At 39.8% G+C, this 13,866-nt stretch overlaps 1 protein-coding gene across 1 annotated transcript; it reads right to left on the reverse strand.

Annotated features, from left to right (window-relative positions):
- Window positions 1–911: 911 nt before the first annotated feature.
- Window positions 912–13,860, reverse strand: GPR37 (G protein-coupled receptor 37). The gene is made up of 2 exons (XM_029958129.1): window positions 13,547–13,860; window positions 912–2,703 (listed from the first exon to the last, which is right to left on the reverse strand). The coding sequence occupies exons 1-2, from the start codon at window positions 13,775–13,777 to the stop codon at window positions 1,885–1,887; spliced, it is 1,050 nt and encodes a 349-aa protein (XP_029813989.1). The 5' UTR covers window positions 13,778–13,860; the 3' UTR covers window positions 912–1,884.
- Between the last annotated feature and the right edge of the window lie 6 nt (window positions 13,861–13,866).

Consider the following 13,866-nt stretch of genomic DNA (forward strand, 5'->3'; position numbering starts at 1 on the left):
GATTCAAAAGTCAGAAAAAGAACTCAAGTGAATGTATGTTTGTATTCATATTCATATTAAATTTAAACTGGGTTTTTTTTTCAGGTGAAATGACCATAAGTTAAAATGGTAAAGAAAAAGAAGAAATACTGCTTGCCCAAGCAGATACAAAGATTAAACATAATAAGTCCACAGTCTACAAACAAAAATTAGACTCCTTTCCAGAAGTTACAGTAAGTTCTTTAACATAGTTAGAAGCAGTTATCAGGAGGTAAGATTACATCAGTTACATTTACTGTTAATTTCAAAGTACGAATGCATGTGATTTTACTTCTGCTCATACTATTGCAATTGCACTATTTATTTAATTAGTATTAAAATATAAGCTAACTATAACAAATTCAGTTCCTTAGTGTTCAGTAAGTTCACTTCAGCCTGCTGCCCACTGTAAGCATGAGCCAGCTTGCCTGCCAAGAATAGCCTGTCTACTTCAGCCAAGAAGTGGGGCAAATAAGCTCTGCTGGTTAGGATAGGCACTTTTCAGTCTCTAACCTGGTTTGCTTATAACAACTTTAAATTTTATTATATCACACTGTTGCTGGCATTGTTGACATACCCTCATTTTAACGACTCTGTGAACAGCAAGAAGCCAACAGCAAAACACACTGTGGCTCTCAAAAACAGCTCCAGAGCTGTGAGCAGCTCATGAATAGCTGTCTCTGTGAGGGCAGCATGATTTATAATCAGTATAGAGAGTCCCTGTGATTAATATTCATGCTACACATCCCAGAATAAATAGGAGATGCCAGTCTGATTCAAAGCCCTCTGAAACTGATGGAAACCTTTCCATTGACTGCCATGGGCTCTGGGTCAAGCCTCAAGCATCCAAGTGTGTTTACACCTTTTAAAAAAGAAGGAATTCACTCTCCACATGTTTCAGTCCCTCACATTTATTGTCAGCAAACCTCTGGCAAAAAATGCCTTTCTCTGGAATGAGACTCACTGGAGCTAGTAGGAGCTATATATACAGAGACTGAGGACAAAATTCCAATGTAAAACCAATAGCAAACTGGAAATAAACTTGATTTTGAAACCACACAAGACAAAATGCAATGATAAAATGAATGTTTCTTTGAAAGAAGTATAAAATAAGTCAGATTTTGTATACTTGCAGGTTAAAAAAATTTTCAATGAGGCATACTGGACCTTCATAATATAACATTAAAAAAACCCACTCATATAAATCTAATACCATTATAATCATCTTTCTTGAACACTGTAATTATATCCTCCAAGGGTAAGTACCCAAATGTTAATTAAATATGGCCATCTATATTATTTTATGCAAAGATTTTTTTACTTATTAAAGGATTTAATAGTACTCATAGATGTCTTTGTTAAATGCAGATTGACAAGGAAGTTAAAGAATAAAGCCTCATTTATTTTTATGCTACTTATAAATTTTCTGAAGTCCAAATCCTCTCACAATAGTGTACAGTAATTGGAGTAAAACTACCTTCAAATACTTTCCACCACAACTTTAACATGAACCATCTTGCAAAGCCCACAATGTCTACAAATCATTTTGCAGTGATTATCAAAAAAAATACTATGGAATTAAATAAAAGTGGATCGATATGGACCTTCCTCCCCAAGCAATGAAATCTTAGCACCATACAAAATATCATGACTTAAAACTGAGTGCTGACTCTCCTTGTCTCTCTCTTTCCTTTTAATAACCAAACAAATTATTTTCCAAAGCATGACTGTTAATACACAGATTGGTTTTGAGAGTAGTGTTCAACAGTAATTTTTTTCCTGCATTTTGTTTCAAGAAGAAAAATATAAAGTAAAAAAAAAAGAAAAAGGAAAAAGATACAAGAAATAAAAAAGTCCTAATGTAAATTAACAGTGAGTCCCCACGGAGGCAAAAGTGGACATTTCGCGACGGATGGTACTGAAAGGAGAGAGCTCCAGTTCCGTGGTGTACTCATTGTCATTGTCATCACTTGTCACTGTGGAAGACTTCTGGATGCATTCATCACAGCAGCAACAGCAACACTCCATAAAGGCCCGGCTGAAAGGTTTACAGAGGCAGAAGAGGAGAACTGGGGTAACACAGGACTTAAAGAACAAAAGGAACTGGCTAATGAGATGGAGGAGGTCCATAGTTTGTCGAGAGACCCCTGTGGACATGTAGGCAGTCACAATGTTGCAAATGTTTTCGGGAATGATGCAAAACCCATACAAAATGGTCAGAGCCACCACTGTGCAGTTCATCTGACTTTCCAGCTGAATTTGTCGCTTGTTCCCCCTTGTGCAAGCCTTTTCAGCCCTCCTGATTTTCCTCGCTGTCACCAGGGAGCAGGTAATAGTGAACAGGGTAGGCAAACAAAAATAGCAGCCGAAGTACCACCAGAGTCGTGCCCCATCGTAGGTGAGAGCTAACACGTAGATGGTGTCGGGCAGTGCGGTGGATATCTTCACCACGCAGCGCTCACCCGGGGGGCTGCCACTGTACTCGGGGTCCTCCTTGGCCAGCTGGCGCAGCACCACCTCTGGCAGTGCCAGTAGCAGGGCACCTACCCAGATGACAGCCAGCTTGGCCGTCGTCGAGGTGCAGTTTTCGATCATCTCATAATACATCTGCACGTTGGTGGCAGCACGAAACCGGTCAATGCAGAGGGCACACAGTGTGAATGTGGTGACTCCAAGAGAGGCCACCTGAGAAGGAGGAAAGGAAACACAAGTTAATACAGGTGCTATCTGGGAAAAAAAAAAAAGGAAGGAAAAAGGAGGAAAAGGGGGAAATGAGAAAAGACAGCTACAAGGGTACAGTCCATTAATCAGTGGAGAGTGGGAAAACATCATATCCTTCAAAAGTTCCGTTTCCCTGTTGATGGCAGTCTTCTTAGAGACAGAAGATGAAGGCCTGAACTCATTCAGGCTGAAGAGGGAATTAATATGTTGTACATTGGATGAAGGCTCTTACCATTGAGCTGTTTTCTGGAAGAGGTTTATACTCTTCCATAGAGATAGCTCAATTTGTACTCTGGAACACCAGTCAAGTCTAGCCACTTGACCAGCAAAGGTAAAGGCAAATATAGTTTAGGGGTATCAGTGTAGGAGACAGTTAAGCACCATGGTGCTGAGCACCACCAAAACAAACATCACAAACAGAACTTAGCTTCCAGTGTTCGCTCAGCTATCACCCAGCATGCATTCCCAAAGAGTACATCCTTCTACTTTTCTGCCTAAAAATACTTATTCCAGCTTGGCGTCATCCTCTCCTGGAGACCCAAGCAAGCACCTGTGCAACTCTGAGTGGAAAATAAAATAGAAGAACTGAGCAAAACTTAAAACTAAACCCTTTCCTTCCCCACTTTTTTCTAAGGGATGTTTTTCATAAAGATTGGTTCTACCACAGGGGTTGGAATTTTAAATCAAAAGGGGAAATAGGAGCGTCTTCCTTTGTCAGAAGGATGAACTTACCAACACAAGTTATCAACCATGCAGGGGATCATAACACTGAAACCTTTCACATCTACAAAACTTAGAAACCCCGGGGATTGGATTAGGCACCTATCAAATTGAGTAGGGTCCAACAACTAATTTTGTGGACTTTTAAATAAAATTTTGATGGGATGTAGGCACATAAAGCCACCCCATATTGTCAGTTCAAAGAAATCATACCTGAAATCCTCAGACTTCCCAAGTCTAACTTTGGAACCTTCACTATAATAGTTGAGCTCTAATAATCTATATTCAACATTTTATTTAGAAAAAAAATTACAGGAAAATCCAGGCTCCATTTAGTAGGAAACATGCTGTGGGAGAGTGTACTGCAGGCCAGGAGAAATGGACAAAGTTTCATTCTTTAAATGATTTAAAGATGGATTGGACAGAGCTCTCAATTATATACTGTGAGAAAAAAGTACAGAGCAATGCTTATGTTCTCTAGCTTTAATAACCACCATTCTATGTATGAGTAGATATATTGTACTGTCATGTCATCATTTCATATAATTTTTTCCTGTTTATAATTCAATTTTCTAAAAACGAAATTTGCAAAATGACTATATACATTTTGGCCTAATTCTATTAACAATAAATTCAACTTCAGTTCAAATTCAAAGCAGAATGTCCATTAACTTCAATTGGAGAAAGATTAAGTGCCCTGTTGCATTTTAATTCACTTATTTTCTTGGGTTTGCATGCTTGTGTTATGTTGCAAATGTGTTGATGCAGAAGAAAAGAAACTGTTAACTAACATTCCTAATAAATGTAAAGAATGTTTACTTTTATCATGAATAAACCATGTGTCTGTGCAATTAACTGGGAAATCTAAGGTAATACTGGGCAGTTCACTATAATTTTGTTTATCAAAATTTGATGTGTAATGATAGATTTCAATTTCATACAGGCAGACATAAAAAAAGACTTTCTGATTTCCACCACAATATTGAAATATTACTGTTTATGCATCTCTTGTAAAACGTTCTGCAAAGATAGATAGCACAATTATGCACATTTATATAAATGTATCATTAATTTTGGCCTTCCATATTTAATGGCCATATCAGATTGCTAAAATTGAATATCACTGGAAAATATTAGGCACTTGGGATTAGAACTGTCAGACATTGGCTTGGTTGGAGAATTCTTTGAAGCAGCTTCCTAAAAGACTGAACAAGTAAGATGCAATCTCTTACTAATTAACTTGTAGGAATATTTAATGATGACAAGGCAGTACTGTAAACATTTTTAATAGGCAAACATATTGATTTAGGAAGTTAAACTGTCTGACAAGATTCAAAGAAAGCTTGGTAAATACAGCAAAAAATAACAATTAAAGAAAAATTACAGTTACAGGGAAATCTTAATGAACAGTGATAAACCTAGCTAATGAAATATGATTTTTCTGCATCACAGCTGAGAGTGACATTTGTAAATTCAAGATTAGTGACTTTATTTCCAAAACATTCAAATGTGTGAGCAGTATTCAAATTTCTTAGTGACAGCAAAACCTTTAGCCTGAATATGCAAGATGAATAACAAAAGTGTCAGGACAGCTTGCTACAATTACAGGAGACAGGAAAATAACTGAAATTCAGAAATAAATATGGATGGAAATAAAAATCAGCAGAACAGAAGAAAGCCTGAGTTTTTGTAAATTAACAGTTTCCCTCTCAGCTCTTACATAAGCCTCTCCTCTGCCCCCAACACACACACTTCTATTGCTTCAGCATTTCATTGCAGGCTGTTACACAGCAGCTAAGACATTAAAACTCTACAGCTGTTAGGGTTGGACTAATGAAAGAAGACATGCCTACCGTGAACAAACATAACCTACGGGGCTCCTGTCACATTAATTGACCAGCAACTTGGAGGTTTAAGACAGTGAAATAGAGCAAGAGGAAACAACTAAGAATACTGGAAGATGGCTTTGAAAACTCTCCTACAGATTTACTGACGAAATGAGCTAAACAAAGCCAGTGTTTCTCTGGAACAGGCAATGGTTTCCTATTTTCTATAGATCAGTGGAGTTAGTGAAGCAATGGAAAAGCTTGCAAAAACCATACAATCACACAAGCAGATTCACTCCAGCTGACTTGTTTAAATGCAGTACAGCAATTTAAGGGTTAGATTACTTACCCACAATGCAGACTATAAGTAATAGCCAGCAAAATCAATGGGTGCTGCTCAAAACCTATGTGGGTGAGAACTGAACATGCATTCTGCATGTTCACACAATTTCAGTTTAGGGTTATTTCTTCATACCAGTCATACTAATAATTAGAGTTAAGCTGAAAGTGTGGAAGAAGTCAAAGAAGTTTCCTTTTTAATATGATACATGGCCTTGAAATAACCACAGAATGAAGATAATTCACTTGACAGGGAGTAGGTAAAGCACAAATTAACAAGTCGTAAAGTGGTACAAAGCTGCATGGAGTTTAATGGTGCTCTTCTTGTTGTAACAGCTGAGTATCTGATGTGCTGTTGCAGTCTTAATTCCAACAACATGGCAGGAAATGAGGCAAGGCAAGGGCAACTCAGGCTCAGTAGTTTTTGATCATCACTTAGTTGTCTGATTTATTACCATATGGTCCCTATGAAGATTCTCCTGTAGTCTTTAGACATTCAGGATGACATCAGTTTACAACTTTCCCTTTTTACATGAAATCAGAGAAGTCCCCAAGTTTCCTAATGAAGGACCACCAATCTGCTTTGAGAAGGTGGTAAAGGAACCCCTGCCTTGAGGAAATACCCACACTATTTGGGCAGAGAATCACTGTAGAAGGGGTTACCAGCTACAGCATACACATACACAGGATGACATTATCGTTACAAGGAGAGTCTCTTGCATTGACAAGGATGTTAGTGGGCACTGTGATGTTCATTCCAGACACTGTATAAACCTTTGGTCATTAGCTCACCGCACTGTTAGTCAACTGTGTCCAAACTGATTTGGGCAACTGAGCCCAGAGAAAACCACCAGTAAATACTCATGAAATGCTCAGGTTATTGTACCATTTCTCCTGCCCATCCCTCCAACATATTCATTCCCCTTTTACAAACTTTAACAATTATTGAAATGCTTTCAGGCCTTTCCTGGCTTGTCCTACTTCTCCCCACTGTGGTCCCATGGCTCTTGTCCCTGGCCTCTAGGAGCAGTGTCTCTGGCTGACCAGTGAAGATGTAGTACAGTGAGCAAGGGCTGTGGAAATGAGACTCAATTCTCTCACTAATTTCTGCTTGATCAGATAAAGGTGATGAAAACCAGAAAGGAAATCAGAAAAGGTGACTTGGGTGAAAAGGTCAACAAAGACCAAATTCTGTAAGTGAATATAAAACAGAGGTTGGGTCATTCCATCCAGTGAGACAAAAACCAAGAAGTGGTATTGCTGCTATCTACAGATAAATCTATCTTGAGATACAAAAGTTACTTAAGCCAAAGGACAGTGAATGTAACAAAATGCAAATCAACTGGCCATGAGCAACTCAAGGCTGGAAATGAGAGGGACCATTAATCATCTCAGGCATCATCTTCTCAAGCACACCTGATGGAGAAGTGAGGGGAAACAATGCAGACTAAATTTATACGGAACAAGATAAATTAGAAGTGTTACAAGAAGTGGCTGCTTCTACCAGCTGAAACTGGATTTTCTAAGATGGAATATACTTGATATGGATAACACAGAGTTTCTTAAACTACAAGGCACTCTTCCTTCCTTTGTTACAAGGCAAGATGGGTATTTGAAACATTTTCCTGTTGTAATGGGAAAGCTGAACCACAGAAAAGGTTGATAACTACTAGCCAGGCCATCTCTGAGCTCTCAGTAACACCCTGTAGACTCTTTATATCCATTCCTATTATATCATATAAACGACTAATTTCTCCCTGAAGCCATTATGGTCTATCATTTTATTATGGCTGTTCTATAGGCACATCAAACTTCATAGCTTTAGAGCATGTTAATGCAACATGCCATGGGGGCTCCTCCAAATTTGTCAGTTTTGCCTAAGATAAATAAACAAATCACAATACATTTTTTTTTGTGCAACTCTACACTTACAGTAGAGAGTCCAATAACAAGACTGGACTATTGCAAAATAAGATCATTTTACTGCAAATAACTATTTAACATTTATCTAAATTTCTGGTTTCTGTTCTTCAAATAAAAAAGTCCCACCCCCTCACAAAAAACACAAAACAAAAAAATAAAAAAAAAAAACAAAAAACCCACAAAACAAAAGCAAGAAAAACAGTCATTACTATGAAAGAAAAAAAATAAGTCTCACAGTATTTCTTCCAAGAAGTGTTATTAAACATTAATGGCTTTATGTTTTAAAATAGGGAAGGGTCACTCAGTTAAAACACTACTGTGGTGTGGCAAAAGTAATTCAGTAGCTAAGGAGAACTGGTGCCAGTGTACCCCTCTGACATTATCAATTCGCTTATGCATCCTGGATAAAAATCTACATCACTCTAACTATCTAAAAGATAAGATGGTAATTCTGGAAACTACTATCACAGAGATGTTCTACATACATTGAACAATGGGTACAATGCTGTAGTTTCCTCTGTAGTACTATCAACATTTGCATCAAGGAGACACAGAGCACACATGCTTTGTGTGATATTTATCCTTTTCTATATCCTAAGACCCAAATCTTCATTTGCCAAGCCTAGCCATGATGATATCCTAAGAGTAATACTGTTCAGAATTGGAATCCAATTCCATGAGCTTCTCATGAATTCCGCTGGAAGCGAAAGCCAACCAGACCATCAGGGCACTGGAAATACTCATTATTACACTACATGCTTATCTGGGGATTGGAAAAATCACAAAACACAAAAGGATTTAATTTTTGTTCATTTTCCTGTTTGCACTCTACCATGCTACCATATCGGTAAATTTATTTTACTTTTTTTTTTAATACAGAAACAAGTGTCATCTCCACTGAGGATCTAATTCTCATCATGCTACATAAGGGACTCCTGGACTAATTCTTAATATTAACAACATGAACTACTGCTAAAAATCTGCTTCTTCCTGCTTTGCAGGAAAAAATCCTGTTATATGGAGAAATGACATCCCAATGCTCAGAGCAGTCATTGGTGCTGGGATAGCAGATGCTGCCTTTTCCTCTCCACACATACGTAACTTAAATATTACTGACCCAATTTTAGACCTACTCTGACACAAATTCATTTCCAGGCTGAAATGCCACATGCAAAGTTTAGCCAAAGGCAAATTTTTATGGACAACTTAGAAGACCCTGCAGACAGGGTTTGCAGAGGAAAGAAAGACTAACAGAACAACCAACATGGCAGACACTGCCATTAATGCCTAAAGGGCAGAGATATATTAACACTTCTGCTTTAAATAATTATTTATTGTGTGATAAGTGCTGAAGTTATTCTGCTCAGTAAAAGACACATGTAGCCATTGCCCTAGAAAACTCTCATGAAGAAGCTTTGAAACTGCAAACATCTCTGAGTATCTTTGTCTATGACCCAGAGGACTCACTGGAGGTTCAGGAGCATAGCTCTGACTAGAGTCAAAGCAGAGACACAAAGAAGATGCTGCACATCAAAAGACACAGAAAAGACAGAAAATACACGGTTTTTATATACTCCCATAAAAAACATATTTGCTTCCCCAAAGTAAAACTTAAAATAGGGATCTCTTCTGACAGCTTTGGAACAGGCAGAGAATGGCCACTTTTTCTGTGCTTCTAACTTACCTCTGTCAAGTAAAACAGAGAAAGAGGAAAAAGCCTCACCTCAAATTGCCTTGGAGAGTCAGCTCCAGGGAAAGAGAGTAATTCATATTCCAGGCCAAATCAATCCCTATCCTTTCCACTAAGAATACTAATTGTGATAGCTTTCCTGAGCTGGAAGTTACCCATCAGAAACAGGAGTGATGCCACAAATTGATTGCCAAAAGCACATGCAGAGACTGAGCATCCTTTTTCAGAGGCTTTCCCTGTCAGCCTGCTCCAGAGCCATGCCCATCTCATATGCATGATATGGTCCATATGAGGACACCACAAACTTTGTCTTTCTCTTCTTTGTGAGGTGTATGAGAAAGGCAGAGGGGCTCATATTTACCAGAACTGAGCAGAGAGCTGTGTACCATTACTGGCCTCAGCAACTTCTTGGTCTGTGCTGGACTGCACAGGGCAGTAAGTCAGCCTCTCCAAGCCCTCACTCTAGACTATTCCCCAATTCTAAATCTTTACTCCACTATAAGTAGCTGGATGGAATTTGTTGGCATAGAATGGGATGCCTACTTCCAATGACCCCCCCAAACTCATCGAGCTTCCAGTGTAATCTCCAAGAGCAGAATGTACACAAATTAAGCAAGCTTCCAAAAGATACTTTCTAGTCCTAGCTGACATTTGTCATATTGAGCAAGCTGTTCTGGGCCTTAAACAACTTATTTAATCTCTTCATTACCACCTTCCAGAATTAAAATAAAAAAATAGCAATTCTACTTCACAGTACTAACAGCTGTAAAATATTCAGAAGCACAGTGCCAGTACAGATTTTGTCTACATCCACTACATACACTTCTTTCTATTAAGGCCTAGAATAAATCTGTAAGTAGGGAACTACATTGCTCAAAAGACTGTGTGTGCTTAAACAAAATGAAAAGGGTCCCACATCAGCAGGTATCAGCCAAAGTCATTGTCTTTGTCTTGTGATTTACCCCATATCTCCTGATTCTGAGTGATGCTGAGAAAATGACATGAAAGACAAAATAAGCACAGTGTGCACGTAAACACTTCAGACATGCACAAAAACTAAACTTCTGAGCCATCTGCAGAAAAGTGGCAAAATTTTAAGAACAGTTCAGCAGAGGATTAAAACTGTAGAGGAAAAGCACATCTCCACACATCCTTATGGGCAGAGTAGCTGCATTAGTTATTCTAATACTCTTTTCAGTTCCCTTTGAGTACACTCAAACCTGTGGGTTAGAATGAACAAACTGTGATACAATATATGGCTGAAATGACTACTTAATGCACTTGTCACAGATCTTTATTAGGTATAGGAAAACTGCGCTTTAAATTAAATATTGTGGAGAGCTTCCACTGCTGGAAACTCAACTTTTACCTATACAAATGTACATGAAGATACCATAAAACATTTTCCCCAGACTGTGTGTGCATATGTGTTATCACTGGTAACAGATGCTTTGTTGAAATTCTGCACAGTACCCATTAAACAGCAGAAATAAAAACCAATTGGTCTCAAGAGGTTTAAACAAAGAAAACTCAAGGTATCTCACCGGAATCACTTGAAACCTTTGACATAAAACAAAGCATGCCTGAATTATGTTAAAATGCTGTGATCACTGCATCACTTGATCTGGATAATCAGACATCCCCTGTTCCCTAGTTCTGAAAGTACAAGCTGGTATGACAGAGGGCTCAAGCCAATAAGGGTCTTTGACGCTTGAAAGTAAGATATTTCTGGATATACAAATCTGGGTGAGACATACAGCTCACTAAACAGTGGATGAGGCAAACTGATGTGCAACAAAAAGAGATGCAAATCATGGAACTAAGAGACACTTAAAAGAACCAAACACTAGGCAAACTTAGAGAAAACACAGACAGCTTACAATTCGTCCATCTGCAGGAATATTCTTCTATTTGTATTTCACGAAGGTCTGGAAACCTCTCCTGAAGATAGCTGTCTACAGTTTTCCTTTCATCCTTCTCCCATTGTGTGAGAAGGGGATGAGCCTGCCCAGGTGAGTTACAAGGGAAAAGACACTGTTGTTCAGCTGCCAGATGAGTGTACTCCTGTGAACAATCCAGAGCAAGGAACAGCAGCTGCTCATACACATGGGTGGATTTCATGACATGCTCCCCATCTGCATTGCTCCTGGTGGTGTCAGTGTCACTGTGTAATGCCTGTAAGGTTAGAAAACACTTGGAAAGTGGTGAACCTTTGCTCTAACTGCCTTCTCTGCCTCAGCAGGGTCAAATTCTGATTTACAGGATAGTTTCCTTCTTGCCAAGCTCAAGGTAAACCATGAAGAGTCATGATCCACTAGTAGCATTCAGTATCTGCCACTCATTCTTACAATTTATAGAGGGGGAAATCCAGCCTTTTACGCACACTTTCTCAGGTGATGAATATACTTTACATACATATTATATTTAATGACCACTGAATAAAAAATATACAATTCTGGGAGCAACGCAGAACGCCAAGGCTGTATCTTTTTATATCTGCACCTTAGATCTACGTTAATTATACTACCTTAGGGACAAGGAAAATGCTTCACTTATAGACACCAGTAATAATTAAGCCTAAGACAGAGACCAAGCTACTGGTCCATCCCAACTGGACTGGTGCCAGTTCATGAATAAGACTTTAACTCTAGACATCTACAGAACTTCTAAGTGAAAAAATAAGGTTATATTGAAGTATAAAGGGGTACAGTAGCAGATGAACATTTTTCAGGATTACAGTTTTGAATTTCAGCAACTACATTTCAGCTAAACTGCTTTCAGCTTGACAAACTCTCTACTGCCCAAAGCCAGGTACAGCATAAGCAACTAAGTTTGAAGAACAGTGTGACCATGCAAATCATTTAAATTACTGATCTTTAATTAGAATGGGCATTACAAAGAATTACTTCTATTTTGCATGTGGATGCACCAAAAAATGTTAGGAAGCGTGAAATGTGGCTGTAGGAAAGTCCTTGAAACGCAAACTACTGTATCTACTGTAATTGAAATGGTTACTCTTGAAACACCACTAATCCAATTCAGAAATTTTAGAAGCTCCTTTCAGTTTCTCAATAAACACATATTTACTGCATCATGTCTTCTTAAATGCAAATCGATTAAGTGTACTCTGAGTTTTTCAAACTCAGTGGTATACTACCAGCCTAGAATTCATCTAAGCGTAGCACAGCTCCACCCTTTGTTCAATATCACCAGTAATAAACTGTATCACATACGAAAGAAGCAATGACAATTTAGTGGCTAGACAGATCATCTTTCTCAACACTGTCTTAAAAATACCACTTGAAAGTTAACTGTGTGTTACTCTGTAACAATGTTCTGCTGAAACTGATACTCTGTATTAATACTAGGTTGCGTTATTCATTTTTTGGAGGATGGGGTGTTGACTTTTTGTCTAGGTTTTTGTTTGTTTTTTTCTCTAATATCTCATTTTTAGGACAAGAGGATCAACAGTTATTTTATCAGCTTTCAGTTACAGAATAATGTTGAACATAAGGTTTCGGGAATACAGCAGAGCCAGCCAGAACTACAGGCAACCATCCTACCAACAAGCCTTAGTGTTCTGTTCCAGTAAATAAAGCAGACAACCTGAGCGCTGCCGGCAGGACTCCGGCCAGCTGTCTGGGAGCTTCTCTGACAGAGCCTTTGAACAACTGCCAAGAAGCTGCAGTTTAAATGGAGCTCAGGTATTTTTTTTTAAAGGGAAGAGAAAAAAAGAAGAAAAAGAAAAAGCTAAATAAATGTGTGATTTGAACGCTGAAATATAAATTAAGAGCCCATACATCCAGCTGATGGTGCTTTTTACAATCACTTTCTTACAAGCTACTCCACTCATTCCCTCCATCCGCTTTCCTGATTCACTCGACTTTAGGAAAACAGCAAAGCAAAACAGTTGAAATTCCTCCTAATTCGGAGAGGATGCCTTACAGGATCACTGGGAGCAAGGAAAGTTTGGCAGAACTCTCGCGAGTGTCAGGAAGCGCTGGACGCGCTCAGCTTGAGCCACAGAAATCCCGGTGCCGCTGGACCGCGGCGGCCACTGCCGCCTCCCATGACTGCGGGGCCGTGCCGGGGCCCCGCTCTGCCGCAGGAGCGCCCGTGAAACCCAGACCACGCCGCACTGAGACGTCCCGGGGCCGACAGCAATGACCGAGAGGTCAGGCTTGTGGCGAGGGAGCAGCGGAGAGAAGAGCTCGGGACTCGCGTTCCCTCGTGCGGGCGAGCGCGGCCAGTCCGCCCGGGGACTGCGCGAAAACGCCCGGGGCCGCGCATCCCCACCCACAGCCATTACCTCGATGTACGGGACGATTTTGCAGGAGAAGTCTTCTAGGAGCCACTTCTTGGTGAGCTCCTGGAAGATGACCAGCGGCAGGCAGAAGAAGACGATGAGGAAGTCCCAGAAGGCCAGGTTGGCCAGCAGAGAGTTGGAGATGCTCCGCATGTAGTAGTTGTGGCAGACGATGCACATCACTGCCATGTTGCCCATGATGCCGATGCCGAAGATCACTATGGAGAGGCACATGACGGCGTAGGCGCCGTAGGACTCCTCGGTCAGCGGGTAGAAGGGGTTGCGGAGGCGGGCGCGGCGCCCCGTGGCGTTCCCGCGGCCCC

Source organism: Manacus vitellinus, unplaced genomic scaffold, assembly GCF_001715985.3.
Source record: "Manacus vitellinus isolate BGI_N305 unplaced genomic scaffold, ASM171598v3 scaffold_13_pilon, whole genome shotgun sequence".
Classification (NCBI taxonomy): domain Eukaryota; kingdom Metazoa; phylum Chordata; class Aves; order Passeriformes; family Pipridae; genus Manacus; species Manacus vitellinus.